Source organism: Entamoeba invadens, assembly GCF_000330505.1.
Source record: "Entamoeba invadens IP1 unplaced genomic scaffold scaff_1105074725183, whole genome shotgun sequence".
Taxonomy (NCBI): domain Eukaryota; phylum Evosea; order Mastigamoebida; family Endamoebidae; genus Entamoeba; species Entamoeba invadens.
In genome coordinates this window covers 868,671-888,311 of record NW_004443692.1, presented here as the reverse complement: position 1 = coordinate 888,311, position 19,641 = coordinate 868,671, and the positions used below count along the sequence as shown (strand labels likewise).

Here is a 19,641-nt window from a genome sequence, read left to right as displayed (position 1 = left end):
ACAAATTGCACCATCGAGCGCAATACTTCTCTTCACTTTTTTTATGACTGACTGTGAGTGGACACATTGATCGATTGCAGACAGTGTGATGGTCTCTGTGTTTGGTTGGACTTCAAATAAGTCTTCTGGAATAAAAGAGTTGACCCATTCATCAAAACTCTTTTTTTGTATTGAATCACTTGGCTTTGTTTTTGTGGAATGGATCGACTTGCATGAATAGATGTGAAGCATCTCTACCGAATCGTAACACTTCTTGTTGACCAATTTAAAGCGTTTGACATCTGAGAAGCTTTTGAAATATAGAACAACATTTGCAAGATACACTCGCTCAAGACGTGACATGTGTTTGTCAGTTTGATTGTTTTGTCATATATTCTCTTTTCTTGCCAGCATTGATCGTTTCCGTCAACTTCGTTAGGGAAAAAATGAATTGCCAGAGATTGTGATTCTTTCTTCGTCTTTAACTTTCACAATTTTCAATTTGTTGTGATTATTCAAAAATAATCTTTTCATCATTTTTTTTGATTATTATTCAACATGTTCGCTTTGTACTTTAAGGAGAAAATTGTATTAATATTTTTTAATAAAATAATGATTCTCCTTTGGTTTGTTTAGTTTGTGTTTTTTATTTACTTGAACAATTGGAATAGTTTTGAAATCCTCTGATTAACAAAAGTTACTAATGACGTCTTAAAAAAATGATTGTTTGAAAGACTCCAAGTCATTTGGGATAAATAATAAATACTAATACTATATTGTAATTATAATATAATTATAATATTTTACTTTCAACGTGAATCAACAAAACACAAAACGAATAAACACATATTATCAGATACAAACACCTTCTTTCCACAAACAACCATTCCCTATACAATCATCTTTTTCAATTCTTCCAGAACAAGCTGCTTATAAGTACTCATTAAACATTAACAATCGATTCAAACAAACTTTGAAACTTCACATCCCCACAATAGAACTTCACATAGTCGACACACTTCAGATACACCGAGACAGTCGATGTCGGAAAATTGCTCGACGTTGTCCCCTCGAGAAATGGTTCAGACTCGTCCGAGTTTGTCACCCCATAAAACCCGTCCGGGAGTGCTTCGTTAAATTCAAATGAACTCGACCAGCAGTTCCATGGCAATTCGTTGACAACAAGCCGTTGCGACTTCTCATTGAGTTGAACCTTCAAGAGTGTTTCTCCTTGGTTATGGTGTATCGAGCACCTAAAGTCGGGTTGTATGATAAAAAGTACTCCAACAACCACACAAACAACAACAAAAAACAGCACCAGTACGGTGAAGATCACACAAAATGACATTTGGAATCGTTTGTTCAGCACAAGTCCAATAAATCCTATCGCAAGAAACACTGAGACAATTACTATAGTCAGTGCAATGATAGAATTACCCATGATCACACTCATCCCTAATGCTAAAATCCCAAGAAATAGAAAGATGTAGTTCGATACCCAATTCTCCTGTTCCCAATACAACACTACCTCTCGACTTTTAATCGTTTGCGTCAATTCATTCCGTTTCCGCCAACAACTCGCCCACATCAATATCGTAACAGTCCACGTATACACCCACATCCCTGGCAGTTTTGGAAGTGCAAAAGCAACATATATCGATATCATGGTCAGTATCACCGCAAACACCAGCGTCACTATTGCTGGCCCCATAGAAAAGTTGTACTGCAACAAACTCTCAGCTTCTTGGAGTTGGTCAAATTTCTTGATTTCGTCATACACGTTGGTGATCGTTTCCATCGCCTCGTCGGTCGCCTTTGTCAATTCCTCAATTTTTGAAACGTTATCGATTTTACTTGCAGAGATTGCCGTGTGGATCTCTTTCAACGACTCCACTAAAAGTGGGACCATTCCAATGACATCAACAGAAAGGCCGTCTTCATCTTCGTGGACCAACTCAGGGAAGATCTCTTTCACTTCTTGAGCTATAAACCCCATATTAACATTGTTTGATCCAATGTATTTGTACGACTTTCCAGTTAATTGCAAAACCTTTTCTAATGACTTTTGGAGGGGAACAATATGCTCCTTGACACGCGCATCCGATCGCTGCAAAAACCCGTTCTCCGCAAAGATCTGTCCTGCAACTCTGAGCCGCTTTAAATCCGCAGAAAGTTGAATGACCGATATAAAGTCGTTGTACTGCAGCAAACTCTCTGCCTGTTCGTTTGCGGAGTCTAAAACATAATTCATGTATGCTGTGCTGCTTGAAGTGTCTCGTGGGCTCGATTGGAAAAAGGTGGTATTGAGTGTGTTGATTGGAGTGTTTTGTTGAAAGGCGTTGCTCCCATTATTTCCAGTTTGTTGAGAGAGTGAATGCGTTGATGGAAGGTTATAAGTCATCGCGTTAGTGATATAATTTGTCGTTTGCGGTCCGTTCAAAGTGTTGTCAAGTATTTCAGGTGCAGTTGGTAAAGTCACCACATCGTTTGGTATGACATTAGACGATTGCACAACAGTAGTTTGTAACTGTGTTGTTTCGGGGTGTTTGTCCTCTTCAGATTCAAAAACTTCTAACATATACACCTCACATTGTCTTTTCGCTGTTGTACGATCCGTCAACTTTTTGTAAACCTCTCCCTTCTGCCCACCATACATCGGGCATGCAGATAAGTGTCTTAAGTGACTATCCCACACATGGCTGTAACAATTGTATTTGGTTTTTGGACCAGAGTTACATCCAGGAAATGTGCACTCCCAGCCTTTCTTACGGAGTGGATTCGTGACTTCAGTCATCCTTTAGTTTAGTTTCTTCTTTAAAAGTTTTTTAGTTAATTTTTTAATCCAAAATTGACTCTTTTTTTTTCCTAAAACAGCTGTTTTATTCTTATAATTGATTTCTTTTGTTGAATTATTTATTTTGTTAAGCACTTTTGGGACAATTTCATCGAAAAATAATTAACACCTCACCTCACGTTGTTATTTGCCTATTATTTAGTTATTCAATCATACTTCAGTATTTTTCATTCTTATCTTTTTCTATTAAATTATAATATATTAATTGAATTATTTTGTTTTGTATTTTACATTTTAACTAAAAAATAAAAATAAAAATCTTAAAAACTAAAAAAAGTTTTATTCAATTTTGTTATTCTCTTATTTTTTTTTCAATATATTAAAACTATAATTAATTTTTTATTTATTTATTCTAATAAAATTATCATTAAATTGTCATTAAAATAAACAATATATCTTTTTCAAGAAACATTTGAAAATAAGTTAAAAAGTAACGAGTGATTAATTTTTTGTCTCTTTTACTACTTTACAGTTTCCCACTATTTAGTTTCATATTTTTTATATAAAGTTGTCACATCATGTGACACATGTTGAATTATATTAATATTGATAATCAAAGTAAATTTATAAAACTTATTTTAATAAGAATTAAACAATAAATAAATTAAAAATGAAGTAGAATAATAACAATTATTTTTTAAAAGAAATAAATAATAAATAAATAGAACTAAGAAGAAACAACACAGATTTATGTTTGGCTTTGTAAGAGCCCAACTTGTATCATCTTTTCTATGAACTCGACTTTCTTTGGGTCTTTCTTCATCTTTTTGAGTGATTCTGGGTCGGCTCTAATGTTTCTTAATATTTCCCTGACTTCGTCGTACATGAGCAATTTCTCTATTTCCGGTGTCACAACTGGTGTCTTCAGTTTGCTCTCCTCTTCCCTCTTTTCTTTCTCGTTTTTCGCTTTTTGGTATTTTTCCTCTGCTCCAGGGTACTCGTCTTTTCTTGCAATGTCGAAGTACTTTGCGGCATTTTCGATATTCCCATCCTCCATAAACGCGTTCGCAAGTCTCATTGCGATCCTTCCGTGTCTTTCCTTATCTTTTTCACAATCGATTTTGTCGATTACATTTTGGCATATTTGGATGACAAATTTCCAGTTTTTCATTTCGAAGAAGACGGCACTTTTGTTGAGCTGATAAGTGATGTTTCCTTTATCAAGAGTGATTGCTCTGTTGTAACATTCTATTGCCTCTTTAAACATCTTTTTCTTGTAGAATTCGTTTCCTTTATTCTTCTCTATAACAGCAAGTTTTTGTCTTTCTTCATTACTTTCAGGTTCCTTTGTTGTTCTCTTTTTGTGTTCCATAATAGAGTCGACAAAACTCTTTTGGTCCTCTGAAATATCGTTTTTCTCAACATGAATTCCTTTCTCTTCCATCTCTTTCTCCATTTCCTTTTTGATCATCTCGTCCTTCTTCCGTTCAACTTCAGCCTTTTTCTCTTCTTCACTCTTTTTCATAAACATGGATGGGTCGACTCCCATGAGTACCATCAAGCATTCCGCAAGCTTGGGATCTTTTATGCCAGACCTTAGTAATAAAGGGTTATCGACATAGTCACTTAAATACTCGACAAAACTCTCGTCCTTCATATATTCTTGAGTCTTCGGATGTGCTTCCAACTTCTCCTTCCATCCTTTGAACATACTAAATGGATCAAACTTCTTCTCGTCGAGTTCTTTGATTTGTTCGTACAACTTTATCAGTTCCATGTTATTCGGCTCGTATTTCAACAACTTCTCCAGCATTTCCCGATACTTCCTGATTTCCTTTGGTAGTATCCCGTTCTTCTTTGCAGTGTCAATCGCATTTTTGATATCTTGAAGTTGTTGTGGAAGTGGGACATTTTCATTCGTTTGACTAGCACTCCTCCCACTCATTTAACACTAACTTTTTAGTAATTTGATGATCTTTTTTATTATAATGGTAACCAAAAGAGACCACCAATTACTATAGAAAGTAATTGTTTCTTTATTAATAAAAAACAGTCACTTATTCAAAGCCCCAAATTCAGTCGTGCTCGTCCCCTCATTTTTCTTCCACTTCCATAATTCTGTCCTTCCCTCTTTTCTTCGTGTTTCCGTTCTTTCGAGTAATTCTTCGCCATGTCAAATTTCTTATCACCTCGATTACTCGAAAACGGCTTTTTCTCGTCGTCTTCCTTTTTAAGTGCTTTACTTTTGTATCGTATCCGCTTCTCCTTCTCATCAAAGAAGTCTGAAACTTCCTTTCTCTTTTCCATCGCCTGTTTCAATGTCGTTTCAGTTCCATTCATTTGCTCAAAGGAGACTAAACAATTGACAGACTCCATTGCCATCTCTCGATCGCCTCCTTTCATGTTATTAATCATTCTGTGAATGACTCCTCGACTCTTCTTCAAATATTCGTCTCTCCCTATCTTTTCCTTTGTTAGCATTAAATTGAAGATCTGCAAAAACTTCGTCCAATTCTGAATAGAAAAATTGTCGAGTTTAATGATCGTTTCAACAACGGTAACGGCTTGGTCGTAATTCTCAAACACAAACAACTCCGCGTCCATCAGCGTGTTGAGCAACGACCCGACATATTCATCCGGGTAAAACGTCCCGATTTGTTGAATAGCAAAATTGATGACAGTGGGCAAGACGCTTGGAATTGTAGTATCACCACTCCTATATGATCGAATCAAATACCCAATGTACCAATCAGTCAAATCAAAGAAATACTGTGGTGCTTGATACTTGATCGACATCGCTCCATGGTATATACTGTAAATGTAATCCTTCTGATTCGACTTTTCGGGTGTTGAACCATCTTCTGCTTTCTTCATCACGTCAAGAGCTTCTTGAAAAAAGGTCTCGTCATCCGTCTGGACTTCTGTTGCTGTCTCTGAGATGCTGTTTGGTTGGGTTTCTTGCTTCTCGTCAGTCATTGACTTTATTAGCTTTTTTTAACAAATATTTATTCACTTTATTAAAATTATTTGAATAGTTTTTAATGGTTCATTTAATTAATAATAATAATACATTAATTTCAAATAGTGAACAATTTCTATTTAAATGGTTTTAAAAAAAAACAATTAAATTACAAATTATAATATATAGAATTATAAATTATAATAAATAAAAATAGTAAGATTAATTATTTAAAACTATATCACCGAAACACAGTTACAACACAAATCATAACCGTAATAGAAGGTGGAATGTCTATCTAAATGTTAGTCTGGTTAATGTTCTATAACATAGCAGTACCCATTTAGATATTTATTTAATTCAATATCTTTGTAATACTTTTTTGTTTTGTTATTTTAAATTATGGGAATTAAATAATTGTTTTAAAAAAACTTTTTTTTGGAGATTTTGCACTTATATTGTTTCGATATTTTTAAAATATCGAAAAAATATAAGTTTATAAAAAAAAAATTATTTTACCATTTGATATTATTTTTAATTAATTGTATTATAATATGAAATATAGTTTTTCAAAAATGTGATAATTACTATTTTATATTAAAATTCAAGATAATAATTTATTATATTTTAAATTAATATAATCTATAAAAATAATTGTTTCACAAATAATAAATATTTAATTAAATAATAACAAAAATAACCAAACTATTTAACTAAATTAATATATTAGTTATAAATGACTAATTGTTATTAATAGTAAATATAATACCATTATAATATTAATTATCAAATTAAAATAATTAGATAATAATTCAACTCCTGCTATTTCAAACTTCATTCAAAAAGAGAGTCTATGAACTAATTAATTCAATGGAGGAGGAGTTGACAAGAGCGAGGCTCGAGGAGATTATCAAAAAGTGTTTTAAAGAAAGAACTCTTGCTCCTGTTCACGAATTTGTGACAGCTACCGAATTGACAATTTTGTGTAAAATGGCCATTCCCATATTTTCACACGAAACCTCACTCCTCTTTATCAACGCGCCACTCCATGTGATCGGTGACCTTCACGGACAATTTACTGATTTGCTCAAATTTCTCGACCAAACTGATATACAGACAGACAAATTTTTGTTTTTAGGGGATTACGTTGACAGAGGACCGAGGTCTGTGGATGTTGTTTTGTTGGTATTTGCGTTAAAAGTATTATACCCTGACAGGTTTTTTCTCTTAAGGGGAAATCATGAATCGGAAAATGTGAATCACCTATATGGATTTTATGACGAATGTTTGTTCTTATTATAGCGAGTTATTCTATTTTGGAACACTTGTTGTGTGGGAGAGTATAATATTAATAATTTATCACACTATTAATATTATAAATTCGTGGTATCACTAAAATCAGAACAATACTTGAAATTGTGTACAAGGGAAATGACAAATAGGTAAACGACGATTTGATGTGAGAGTGTGGCGGTGTTTTTGTGAAGCGTTTCGATATCTTCCCGTGTCTGCATTAATCGAAGGAAAGATTTTGTGTTTACATGGGGGGCTTTCAAAATCGATGACCGACTTATCGTGTTTGATGCAAATAGTAAGACCAACAAATATACCGGGAGAAGGACTTTTGTGCGACGTTGTGTGGTCTGATGTATCTGATGAACATATGGGATGGTGTGACAATGCAAGAGGTACGTCATACACATTTGGAAGAGATGTTGTCGAGGAGTTTATGAAGAAGAATGGCATTGAGTTGTTATGTCGAGCACACCAAATGGTAGATGAGGGCTTTTCGTTCTGTTTTGACAACAAAGTCCTCACCCTCTTTAGTGCACCAAATTATTGTAACAGTTTTAATAATTGTGGTGCTATGATGAATGTCGACGAGAACTTAAGATGTGATTTTGTTAGACTACGACCGGATGATGCGGATGTTGATTGATTGTTATAATTTATTTTTTGTTGTTATTATTTAACAAGTTAATTGTGATAACATCGCCACGTAAATAACAAGTTTTAATTTCAAAAACACATCAAATTTGTATCATTGAATAGTTAAATTATTATAAAAATGAATGAAGAGAGCAATAACAATGGTGTGTTTAACACCCCATTTTGTGGTCGAAACTCTTCGGTGCATTTTCTTGTTGAAGGCGGGTCAATACTTTTAATTAAATGTATTTCGTCGAAATATACTGTTCTGACGTCTTTCTGTTCGTTTGTGATAGTAAACCCTAAAAAATTGGTAATGTCAGCGCCAATCTCATCAAATGTGACTTCTATTTTAGTCCACTCACCTACAACTACACTCTTCTTTATTCCATTGTTTTGTGGATTTTTAGCTTTGAACAACAAACACGAATTGCACTCTTCTGTTACTTTGACATAGACATAGAACCCAGTATACATTCCACTCTTTGGTGGGGTATTCGTATAAAAATGCAGTCCAGCATAATCACCCATTTCCTGTTTTATACATTTAGTTCCTTTATAAGGACTCTCCACACTTCCAAAATCAGTGGTTGATCTGATACTCATCCCTATCCAGACACCTTTCTGGCTGTCCTCATACACGTCAGTCCAGTCATCTGGTAATTCGCAGCACTCCTCCATATTCACTGGCTTTTGTGCAATTTTCAACGTTTCCATTTCGAAGAACAAGTCGTCTGGGACTTTGAACTGAACGTCTGAAGTGATTGTGTCAAATGCAGTTGTAGATGTCATTTTGATGTTGACTGATTCACCAGAAATTGCAGTGACTTGCAGATAATATGGAATAATAAGTGGTTTGTCTGGGTCGTATATCCATCTATTATTACTGTTTCGAGCGAGCTTGATCCAAGTATAATTGTCTTGACTTATTTGAACTCCGTTGATCCCAATGATGTGTTTCAGTATTACAAATCCTATGTAATAGGCATTACTCCCATCTATGATATTAACTTGAATGTTACTATTGTGGTCACATGGCACCATTTTAATCGAAACGTTATTACTCCCCAAGTCATAGTCGGCTATATTTGCGTACCCATTGTCATTCAAATCAAAGTGAATCATATCGCCCCGACAGGGTGCGTCTTTAATTGGGCAGAAATTGGTCACTAACACTCGCATACTGCCAGACGGTCCTACTACATCATAGCAAATTCCACATTGTTGCGTGTTCATAAAGAACGCTTCATTTGGCGATGCACCAAACATATAGCCTGCAACAATAGTTGTATTCACTGGACCAAATTGACACGCCCCACCATTTTCCCAACCACTGAAATGTGATATACGCGCTTTTTGGCAATTGCTCAATGGTGTTAAATTCTTGGAAAATAGAACATTTACAAGCAATAAAATTATCAAACACATGTTATTGAGTTTCGTTTAGATTCATTTTTATAATAAAATAGTTATAACAACTAAATAAAAAATACTATAAAAATTTAATATTTTATTTTTTTTTTTCTAAAAATTAATTTACATTTGAATTAAATAATAAACTAAATATTTTAATTGTTTGTTATAATAAAATAAATAACAACTATTTTTTAATAAAATTTGCCATTTTCCAATTTTTTATAATAAATATGTTTCAAAATTAAGAAGAGAGAATCTTTTAAACCGGGAAATTCACAAGACTACTCAGAACATGAAAACCCGGAAGGGGGCGAAGAGATGGTTGACGTAGACAACTACTCTGAGTCATGCGAACCAGCCCATAAAAAGCTTGGTGAATCACAATTGAATTCTTTTAGTTTTAAAATTAAGAATAAAATAAAATGGAATGAATAAAAATTGTTTATAATGTGATGTCATGTAATCAAATGTCTTATTATGATAATACAATAAATCTAACAGGTAATTTACTTGTAAAAAACAATGAATTTCTGTTTTATATAACAAGAGTTTCGTTCATTTAAATATATTTGAAGTCTTGATTGTTAAAAATGGGTTATGTGGCTTAATAGGATATAAAATTTATATTGTTGAACTAAATATAATAAAGATAGTCAAAGATTGTGTTTGTACAAATACATAAATTAAAATGACATAACGCACCCCAGTAAGTACAAAATAAATGATTAAAACAAAATAACAAACATTTAGATTAGTTAAATTCATTTTTTATCGAATGGGTAGTCTAAGGGATTGTTGTGTTCGTTAAATTGGTTTTGGATAAAAATAATTGAGTCGTTTGAATAATGTAACAAAAAACCATTATCATTTCAACAATTTAAAAAATAAATGACTAACAATCAAAAAATAAAAGCTGGTCAGAAAACCCATTTCTCAAAAGTGTATCTGATATTGTTTTTTGTGTTTTTCTCAATTATTTATTAATTTTTTGATTCAAATGCGACCACCTCTTATTTTTAATCGTTGTGGTAACAAATTCGGATGCACCTTTGAGTAATTCATTTCGCAACATACTCAAAAAATATTTTGGCGAAATAATGTGAATTTTGAATTGAAATAGCTTAAAATTGAAATAGAAACATGATTTTTTCGATAATAAAAATAATAAAAATCAACACTATATCTGCATTAAATATACTTATACAATGGGAAACAACACGAAAAAATTGCAATAAAAAAATCAATTATTTCGATCTATTTTTATACTATTTGAAAAGAGTAATAATATGTCCCATTCATATCACACCAAAATGCGGGATATTTACCTAAATTTTGGCAGTTAAAAGAAACAAAATTTTTCAAGCAAAAATAACACATGAATTCAAAAAACATTTTGAGTTCTGTAAGTTCATGCTATTTATAATACCATAGAAATTGCCATTTTTTTTAATTCATTAACTCAATTTTGTGTTCATATTTGTGGGCAATTCAGGCGGTCATGCAACATTATTTGTTACACTCTTTTTTGGGACGCTTCATTTGCAAGTCTGCATATTACGTATCTTATGCGTAATTTTTTGTAAATATTTCAATATTTAATTCAAATGTTATCATTTTTGCCAAATTGTGGTTTTTAAACATTGTGCATATTTAAAAACTTGCTGCATTGCTTTTGCCGACTTCATTTTAAAGTAGTTGCTTCATCTCATCTTAAATAATCGAGTCAATATGCCATGGAATTCCGGCTGAGGAACGGGCTTTTGCAATACCATTATTGGCTCATCGAACGACTAGGTGGAGTATTTCGAGGAATTCGAAGCTTCCCAATAACATTCACCCAAACGCATTTCGTTTTTTACTGTGTTTACATTTGTTGTTTGTATAGATACTAATTTCCTGCCTTCCCGCAGTATTTAATCTATAATTTATGATAAAAAGTATTATAAATATTAATTTTTTTGAATACAAAGGCACTTAATAATTTAGGTTGAAAAAGATCAGGAATTGGCAACAAATGTCAGATTTATTGAAAAATGCCGCAACAAAGTATTTTTTGTTGGGATTAGCAATAACTACCCGATATAATGCATGATATCTCCGTTTTATACGTTCAAAATAAAAATTATTGGAAGGGGTAAAAACACAATCGAAGTATTTTTAAGCTCCACTAAAATAGGAACGAACTCAATTTTTATCGGAAAAACAAGATTGGAAAGCTGAAAAAACGTTCAAGCTCGATTTCTGGTTAAAAGTAACATTGCTGATTTTGCGGGTGAATTGGGAAATCTTTTTCATAAAAATAGAAACGCTCGCTCGAGAATTTTTAAATTGTAAAATCCACAGATAAGCCCTATCGATCTTCAAAATTCAAATTTGATGTCCGCGTTATGTTTGAGGCAGTCCACAGTCGCTTATTGCGCACCAGTTACGGGGAAGACTCTCTCAGAGTGTGTCCAGTCGAAACGTGATATGAAGAACTTTGAGTCGATCCAGCAGTGTCTTTTGTTAGGTTTACTCTCTCGGTTTGGGACTTTTGTTCTCGAAAGGCCGGTCAAGAAGTCCAAAGTCACATTCCAATTTGTGAAAGTCCAGAACTTCACCGTCAAAGGCGAAACAATTGAAATAGCCGAGTTGGTCGAGAGTGTCTGTAAACAGCGTTCAACGATAGAAACGTGTAGTGGTGTTCCTGCCGACCGGGTGAAAAGAAGATACGACAAAAACAGGTTCATATTCTTGTCGAATTTCTTACTTGATTTGGCGCTGGAATTTGGGTACTTTTTCGACTCGAAACTTGCGCGAAACACAGGCGGGTCGATTCAGTTGGAAAAGATCAGAAACGTATTTTTCGAGGGGAAGTGCATCTTCGGACAAGAAGAAATGATGAAGCGAGGAATCGCACTCAACAAATATTTCATTTCTTTGACGCAGAACCCCGACAAAGTCGGGAAAATTAATCTCGACGACCCAACTGTGGATAAAATTCTGAAAGACCCAATCAACTTTGTAGAAACAGATTGGGACGTTCAAATTCAAGAACGCAAAGCTGGCAAAAAGAAAAGAGGAATTTCAATTTAACATAGTCCACTAAACATAGTGATATCTTTTTAATTCACATAGTTTTTATACCTGGTTATATCAATTGTTATTTATGAGAGTCGCACTATTTGCTGGTATTGTTATCATTTATCAGGCTATTCCATTTTGCCGTTGAGTTTGATACGATTTCCTTTTTTTGTGCGATTTGTGAAGCATAAATCAGAACCCATGCCAGTATATTTACACATTTAAAAGCCCATCTCATAATTGGATAAATAAGGACAACTTTTTCATTTGTTTTGTAGTAAAATGTTGCATTATTTGCTTTTGGAAATCGTCTCTTTTGTGATTTGAATAATCTCATTTCAATATCAGCAATTATTGATGTGCAAAAAGGGAAATGGATAATTTTGGATATTTTGTAATGTGTTGTATTGCTTTTTAAAAAGATCTAAAATAGAAAAACAAACAGCAAACCCAGAATAGCATGATTTTTTGTGTACAAAAACTCCAACAATTGTTTCATCTCTTGTGTTTGGTATAGTTAATTATATTAAACATTATAATTTAAATTATTACCATTAATATTAATAATAAAATTAATTAACTTTTTTTGACGCAAGTTAAGTATCTTCTTTTGTTTTTGAGTTTTAATGAACGTTTTTATTGTACCATAAAACGTAATTAATTTTTATTAATAAATATGATACTTGGATATTCCACTTTTTCCATTTTTTGTAGATCAGAAAACTATAAGACTGTAATGGCTCAACTGGAAGTGCCATTTGTTGCTAACATCTTTTTCTATTTATCAAGTGTCACAGACGCAGCAAAACTTACTTTTGTGTGTCATAGATGTCGCGAATCTGCTTTGGCCCTGCGAAAGAACCCGTTATACCCAACTACTAATACAAGGCTTTTACTCCTTCGAGAGCTTCGTGTGTTCTCAAAGATCCAAACGGTCTGTTTCCATGACGAGTTGACACCAGAAGAGTCGGACAAGTTTAACTTGGTGTGTTGCACTGCGTCCGCCAAAGTGAATCTCAACAAGGTTCGAGAAGTGATGCCGTCGCTTTCATTTAGCACCAAAAACATTGTTCCAATCGACGCGAGTGTTATCAATTTCGTTTTTGCGCCTCACCATTTCGACACAAGCTTCGACACAACAAAAAAGTATTTTGAAGACGCCGCAAAGTGTTTTTGTATTAAGAAACTTGTTGTTTACATCAAGCCAACAAACGTTCTTGGCGGCGAAGGTATTCCCGACAATTCAAAGAAAATTGTGCTTGAAAAAATCACTGAATTTCTCATTCTCTTTCGCGACCAAAATGTATCTAAAGTCCACTGTGATGTCATTTTGAAGACTCCATTTCTATCTGAGGAGAAATTTTCAATTCTTCACTCTTTCAATGTCTCGGTGATGTACACAGGAAAGGACTTAGACGAAGAAGTTTTAAAACTTTCTGAAAAGAAATTGTTGTATATTGAAAACAAAGAGCGGAGTGTATACTATAAGATAATAACTTCTCCACTTCTTCAACCATTTTGTGAGAAATATTATATCCAAAAGCTAGTGTTATTTAAATTACCAAGTAATCTGACTGAAGTGAACTTTTCCGAGTTGACCACACTCACACAACTGAAGATAGTTGAATCAACTCAAGAAATTGGAGCAACGTTCCCTGTCACACTCAACTCACTCTCATTTGGAAGTCCACTCACTGTTTTGAACGCGAAACAGTTGACACATTTGACCGCTTTGACTGCGCCAAAAATTGTTCATATACCTTCACTGAAAGAATTCACATTTGCTCCAAATGCAATTTCAAAGACTTTCCCATCTTTGGAACAATTCAGGTTACAAAGTTTGACTTTGAATTCATTCGATTTGAGTTATTTGGATCTCGAGCCGTACCTCTTTATTACTTCCGTCAACTTCAAAAGCGGAATCTACAGGGAAGTCGTCCTTCCATTACTCCTCGAAAGGCTCAAAGTGGATATATTTTGCTCAAACATCCCACACTTCTTAAACATCGAAAATCTTAAATTGAAGTCGGTCATAATCCTCCCACAACTCATGGACGAGTACTACCCAAGGTTTAAACTAAACAAAGAGCATTTAGTCGAACAAAATATCCCTGATGGTCTTCTACAGATTGAAGGGTGTGTTCTTGTGTAATTTACTTTGATTGTTCTAATAATTATATTATTATATATAGTTTAATTTATATAACAATTTTAATGGATAAATAATAAATAATTGTTATTAATTATAAATAATAACAGAATTATTAAATTCATTTTAATATGAAATACTCGAAAAAGTTGACAGATGTGTAATGGTTTTTATATAGTTGTTTAATTAGATAAACATTCGAATAATTAATGTATATTATGATTTATTGTTTATTATTAAGAAACCAATAAAAATCAATGGTTCAACAAAAGGTTCATTTCTTTTTTTTGGCAACCACAAGTATCAAATGAAGATAATTCAAAAAGAGAAAATTGACAGTAATTTTCGGGTATTTTTGCTGTTTGTTTTTACATGAAAACCAAAATAGAACCGAGCTATTTTTTTGCGAAAAAAAAGTACTTATTATAATTAAAAAATAGTAAATTTAATTACTAACTACAATTACAAATGGAACTCGAATCAGACTTGAAAAAACCCTACAAATGTAATGGAAGTTTCGTCATATATTTGTTGAGAATAGAGTGCTCCATCCCCAACAAAACGGGCATTTTGAATGCAATAATAAACCCCAAGATTCGTAAAAATATCAATAGAGATGAAGATCCATAAATAGTATCATTTACTATATTGACAACTATATTACAAACAGACGAATGAAAGAAGACGGCTGAAAATAGAACGAAACTCTGTATAAAAGTGTACTCCAAATTAACAATTCAGTTCACATGACCACTTTGATCAAACCTATTGCTAATCATTTCATTGACTTTGCAGACGACCTGAATACCAGTGACTCTGATTATTACTTCGAAGACTCAAATAAAATGGAAGAAGAAAAGACCGACTTCGAATGGGACATTCATCAAGTCATCATCCCCCCAAGACAAACCGACCCAGTCTCACTCGTTCTGAGTGCTCCCGTGTTTGACGACAGAAGTGAAATATTTGACGAGCCATATGACAAACAAGTCTCGTCTAGCGCATCAAACTTTGTAAATGAAAATGAATTCTTCGCCTTTGGAGAGGACTTCGAGTAAAATATGTTTTTATTATTCTTTAGACTTGTGCAATTTTTGATGTATTTGTAGTATTTTTATTATCGATTTTCATATCAATTTAGTCATTAGTTTTACATGTGTAATGAAATTCCATTTGTACCTTTTTATATGTTATAAATACAAGTAAAATATGAATTATATAATAATAATTATATTAATACAGAGTCTTTTAATGCCGTCTTGAGTGTATAACATCCGTGAAAAGAATTGATGATTATTAATAACCTTGCTCAGGTTTAAACACCGACATGCATAATAAAGTGAGTTGCTCGGATGGTTTACAAACAAACAAGCTTTTATCAAGTGGATATTTTAAATCGTTTTAAAACACATCCACACAAATAAAATATTTTCAACAACAAAAGGAACACAAAAACAACAACTAAACGCATCAACAAATGGATAAAAAGAACATATTATATTCACTCATCAATGTCTCCCACAAAGCAGTCCGGCAGCTTTAGTGACTCCAATGCGTTACTAATTTTGTCTCTGACCGAGTCAGTTGTCTCTGGATTGAATTCAATTTCCGTCACACCCATGACAAGTCCTTCGAGTTGTGTCAAATCTCTACTGAACGTCATTCTCAATTCCCACAAAAATCTGAAATATTCATTGGGATTTTTCGAGCTCGTTTCTTGCCTTCTATAATGTGAAATAATAGTTTTGTCTTCTGTAATAATAACAGCAACTTCCCAAAGCATCGGTTCTATTGGTTAAACGCTCGACTCTTCTTCTCTCAAATGAATCTCAAACGAATAGTAACAAACGTGCGTCTTTAATCACAACACCACCAGAGCACTGGCACTGACATTTAATTCTCATGGTGGACGGACCAATAATCTTTTGGTTAATTGCTTTTAAAAACATGATAGTCGAGCTTTCGCCATCAGAGTCTTCGACATACACTTTTTTCAGAATTTGCATTAAAAACGTTTTTTGAATCGACAGGTCTGCAGAGTTGTCCATCACGCCGTTCCACTCGCTAGTTAATTTATCAAGTTTTTCAGCCTCAAAAACAGATGTGACCGATTGCATGATTTTCAGGCAGTCTCCGGCAGTGACTGCTTTTCCTTCAGTGGAAGCCAACGAAGATGTAATATACGATTCAACCAATTCCTTCTTTGGAAAGATACAAAAGTATTTGTCGTCCTGCACTTCGAAGAGTGTCATGTGTTTCAAAAGTCTTGGTAAGTCACCTGCAATCGGAAACGTCTCAAAATTTCCGGAGTCGATCGTCTTCCGAGTTGCAACGCTATAGTCTGGCAGTGTTTTTAACAAATTTGCCATTGCTGCACTTGTTTTGTCGGGAGTAGTCAGAGCTGGTGCTCCGGTGTCATTGCGAACGCGTTGCTTCGCGACGCGCTTCTCTCCTTTCCCGCACGTTTGTTTAATCTTTTGTAGTAAATTGAAGTCTGTGGTCGACATGTGTGGTCGAGTTCTTTATTTTTGAGTTGCATGTCATTTTTAGAAAGTATCATCAGATTTTTATGATATCTCATTTATTTATTTTCTTTCTATTTTTTTTACTAGACGTATGAATTCCATAGTTTCTCTCTTTTCAAAAACCACTCATTTCTAAGAATTTATGTTAAACTACAAATTTATTTTTTAGTGTTTTTTTTTATCAAAATAACATTTATTTATTATAACTTTGCGTTTAGCAATAATCTTGGTAAGGAGTTTAAAACCATATTTTGAATGAATAACCAAGTAATTGCCCGTTTTATGCCATAACGGTCGCTTGATATAATCTCAAAACTATTAACACTTCACTATTTTATTAGAGCGGTTTTCCCAAAACCGCAGCTAATGAATGGTCAAGTTTTTGTTTCATGTTTCCAAATATTCAAATCTCAACCCATTATAGTTCTGTTGTAATTTCGTATAGAGTCATTTGCTAAACGTTATCTGTTCTGTAACGTTGTCTGCCGATTTTTAGACCATTATAAATGGAATATTTCGGGAATTTTTTGGAAAACCCCCAAAATCATTGTTTCAATATTTTTCCCAGTTTTTTTTCATTTTTACCTAATTCCCGTTTTTTTAAAACAAAAATCAATTATTTTTTGTCAAAAAGACAACGTTTGGGGAACAGACAACGTTTATCGACTGGCTCTAGTTTCTTTCTAAATTGGACTTTCTGTTTTTTTTGAAATCTTTTTATTGTCAATCACTTTCGATCTCACCAGATTTCCAATCTTAACTATAAATTTGTCATATTAAACTAAATAATATAGTTTATGATTTGAGGGGTGCTATTACCTCTTGTATTCACACCGAAGTTTTTTGCTTTGTTTTAGACTTAATTCTCACAAGTATGCTACAAAACTGTGTTACAATTATATAGTAAAACAACTATAAATTATGGTTAAAATATGTTGCAAACAAAAAAAAAAGTGTGAATGACTCACAAAGCTGGCCAACCATCACCCGGGAACATCATCTTCCAACATTCAAAGCAAAACCCGTTCTCCGACTCTTCTTCGCTGTTTTTCCTTAATTGGTATCTTGGGAATTTGTTCATACAATTGCCGCACAAGACGACTTCATTCAAGAACTTGTCGTTCTTGTCGACGCGCGAATTCTCCGCCTTCAACTCTTTTTGTAATTTCAATTCCTTTGCGTTCTCTTCCTTACGCAAATCGTCGACAGTCTTTTCTTTATTCCCAGTCTGCACTTCTTCTTCTTCGTCACCCGAGTAAAACTCGACTTCTTCCTCTTCTTCTTTATTGTCTTCTATAGGCTCACCATTTTCATCGACATATTCGTATTCATATTCTCCTTCTTCATCTCCTTCTGGTTGAGACTCTTGAGTGTCTGCAGCCTTTGCAGACTCTTTTTGAGTCGCCTCAACATCTTCCGCAACAACTTGTTTCCCATCGACTTCATATTCATACTCCCATTCACCATCCGCATACTCTTCTCCATCATCCTCTTCTTCATATTCATATTTAACGTCGTCGCCATATTTCAAAGCAAGTTGCTCTTCAATCAGCTTCTCATTGTCTTCGTCTTCCTTTTTCTTCTTCTTTTCTTCGGCTTTCATGTCGTCGATCATCTTCTGTGACGTCACTGCGTCTGCCGCAGAAACGTCTGGCAAGTTCTCGAGATCGGTATCGTTATCTTCAAAGTTCTTGACAAAGTTCAAGAGTTCTTTATGTTCGCTCCACGACTTCTTTTGAAGCTCAATTCCCTTAGCCTGTAATTTCATCGAGTTCTCAAGTAAATTTTTAATACCAGTCTCACGTTCTTCTTTAATTTTAGTTGTGAATTGTGACTCGTCGGCTTTGGTCCAATCGACTTGTTTCAGTGAAGTTGATTGAACTTCTTCTTGTTGTTGTGTCTCATTAGCAGCTTCTTGTGCGACGATGTCTGCCCATTGTTTCACTTTTTTCGAATAGAAAATGGCTCTTGGGTCATTTTCATGGAGTCGTGTTGGCATACTTTTACCACCGCAAACTCTCAAAAAGTGTTCAGACTCTTTCCCGTGTTTCTCGAGGAAAATGTCAATTGCGATTTTTCTTTCAGTGATTCGAGCGTCGGCGTAGTCATAACCAACTTTAATGGCATACTTTTGTTGCAGTGGAATTGTCTCTTCACCAAGCCAAATATATACTGTGTTCTCACAATCAAAGATGTAACACGATGAAGGATCGCCTTCAGACCATTCAAATCCCTTCTCGACTAAATCCTGAGAGAATGGAGTCACTTCAAATACAATCGGTGCTTTGCATTGTAATCGTTTTGGATCTATCGAGAGATATCCATTTTCTATTCCGTGGAGCGCATCCCAAAATTCGTTATATTGAAACCCTTCTTCAAAACAAACAAACTCTCTTTCTTCACCTTCGAGGAGTAAGACGCTTGTTCGCATCGCTTGAATTCGAGAAATTTGATCAGTTAATGCACCCAACCACAGATAAACACAATACGGCGTTTGTAAGACATAACACTGTGAACTCACAATAGTCTTTCCAATGGCTTCATTTTCAAGATCCAATTCCACCATTCGCTGTGTACGTTCTTTCATGTAAATTTCAAAGAAGCGAATACTCTTCTCTTCATATTCTTCGTCTTTTTTCTCTTCTTTGTTGTCGGATTGGGCTTTGGATTCTTCTTTGAAAACTTCTTCTTTTTGCTCAGTTTCTGTTTCAATTTTTTCTTCGGGAAGTTCTTCTTCTTTAACTCCAACCTTTTTAGTTATCTCTTCTTCACCTTCTTCATCTTCAATACCGGCATCTGGATTACCTAAGACTGAAACATACTCTTC

At 34.0% G+C, this 19,641-nt stretch overlaps 10 protein-coding genes across 10 annotated transcripts; 4 read left to right on the top strand and 6 right to left on the bottom strand.

The window, feature by feature from the left end:
• Nucleotides 1-342, bottom strand: EIN_184810 (hypothetical protein; the record flags this gene model as incomplete). The annotated part of the gene is made up of 1 exon (XM_004260837.1): nucleotides 1-342. A coding segment is annotated over one exon (342 nt), but the record flags the coding sequence as incomplete, so codon positions are not given.
• Nucleotides 343-831: 489 nt separating this feature from the next.
• On the bottom strand, nucleotides 832-2,773 carry EIN_184800 (hypothetical protein; the record flags this gene model as incomplete). Its single annotated transcript, XM_004260836.1, has 2 exons — nucleotides 832-905; nucleotides 952-2,773. The coding sequence occupies 2 exons, from the start codon at nucleotides 2,771-2,773 to the stop codon at nucleotides 832-834; spliced, it is 1,896 nt and encodes a 631-aa protein (XP_004260884.1).
• A 748-nt stretch (nucleotides 2,774-3,521) lies between these two features.
• EIN_184790 (hypothetical protein) lies at nucleotides 3,522-4,718 on the bottom strand (the record flags this gene model as incomplete). Its single annotated transcript, XM_004260835.1, has 1 exon — nucleotides 3,522-4,718. One exon carries the CDS (start codon nucleotides 4,716-4,718, stop codon nucleotides 3,522-3,524), a length of 1,197 nt encoding a protein of 398 aa, XP_004260883.1.
• A 116-nt stretch (nucleotides 4,719-4,834) lies between these two features.
• On the bottom strand, nucleotides 4,835-5,749 carry EIN_184780 (hypothetical protein; the record flags this gene model as incomplete). The annotated part of the gene is made up of 1 exon (XM_004260834.1): nucleotides 4,835-5,749. The coding sequence occupies one exon, from the start codon at nucleotides 5,747-5,749 to the stop codon at nucleotides 4,835-4,837; it is 915 nt and encodes a 304-aa protein (XP_004260882.1).
• An 853-nt stretch (nucleotides 5,750-6,602) lies between these two features.
• On the top strand, nucleotides 6,603-7,671 carry EIN_184770 (serine/threonine protein phosphatase PP1 isozyme, putative; the record flags this gene model as incomplete). Its single annotated transcript, XM_004260833.1, has 2 exons — nucleotides 6,603-7,017; nucleotides 7,175-7,671. The coding sequence occupies 2 exons, from the start codon at nucleotides 6,603-6,605 to the stop codon at nucleotides 7,669-7,671; spliced, it is 912 nt and encodes a 303-aa protein (XP_004260881.1).
• A 113-nt stretch (nucleotides 7,672-7,784) lies between these two features.
• On the bottom strand, nucleotides 7,785-9,089 carry EIN_184760 (hypothetical protein; the record flags this gene model as incomplete). Its single annotated transcript, XM_004260832.1, has 1 exon — nucleotides 7,785-9,089. The coding sequence occupies one exon, from the start codon at nucleotides 9,087-9,089 to the stop codon at nucleotides 7,785-7,787; it is 1,305 nt and encodes a 434-aa protein (XP_004260880.1).
• Nucleotides 9,090-11,453: 2,364 nt separating this feature from the next.
• Nucleotides 11,454-12,152, top strand: EIN_184750 (hypothetical protein; the record flags this gene model as incomplete). Its single annotated transcript, XM_004260831.1, has 1 exon — nucleotides 11,454-12,152. The coding sequence occupies one exon, from the start codon at nucleotides 11,454-11,456 to the stop codon at nucleotides 12,150-12,152; it is 699 nt and encodes a 232-aa protein (XP_004260879.1).
• Nucleotides 12,153-12,876: 724 nt separating this feature from the next.
• Nucleotides 12,877-14,292, top strand: EIN_184740 (hypothetical protein; the record flags this gene model as incomplete). Its single annotated transcript, XM_004260830.1, has 1 exon — nucleotides 12,877-14,292. One exon carries the CDS (start codon nucleotides 12,877-12,879, stop codon nucleotides 14,290-14,292), a length of 1,416 nt encoding a protein of 471 aa, XP_004260878.1.
• Nucleotides 14,293-15,035: 743 nt separating this feature from the next.
• EIN_184730 (hypothetical protein) lies at nucleotides 15,036-15,347 on the top strand (the record flags this gene model as incomplete). Its single annotated transcript, XM_004260829.1, has 1 exon — nucleotides 15,036-15,347. The coding sequence occupies one exon, from the start codon at nucleotides 15,036-15,038 to the stop codon at nucleotides 15,345-15,347; it is 312 nt and encodes a 103-aa protein (XP_004260877.1).
• Nucleotides 15,348-15,790: 443 nt separating this feature from the next.
• On the bottom strand, nucleotides 15,791-16,796 carry EIN_184720 (hypothetical protein; the record flags this gene model as incomplete). The annotated part of the gene is made up of 2 exons (XM_004260828.1): nucleotides 15,791-16,077; nucleotides 16,139-16,796. The coding sequence occupies 2 exons, from the start codon at nucleotides 16,794-16,796 to the stop codon at nucleotides 15,791-15,793; spliced, it is 945 nt and encodes a 314-aa protein (XP_004260876.1).
• Between the last annotated feature and the right edge of the window lie 2,845 nt (nucleotides 16,797-19,641).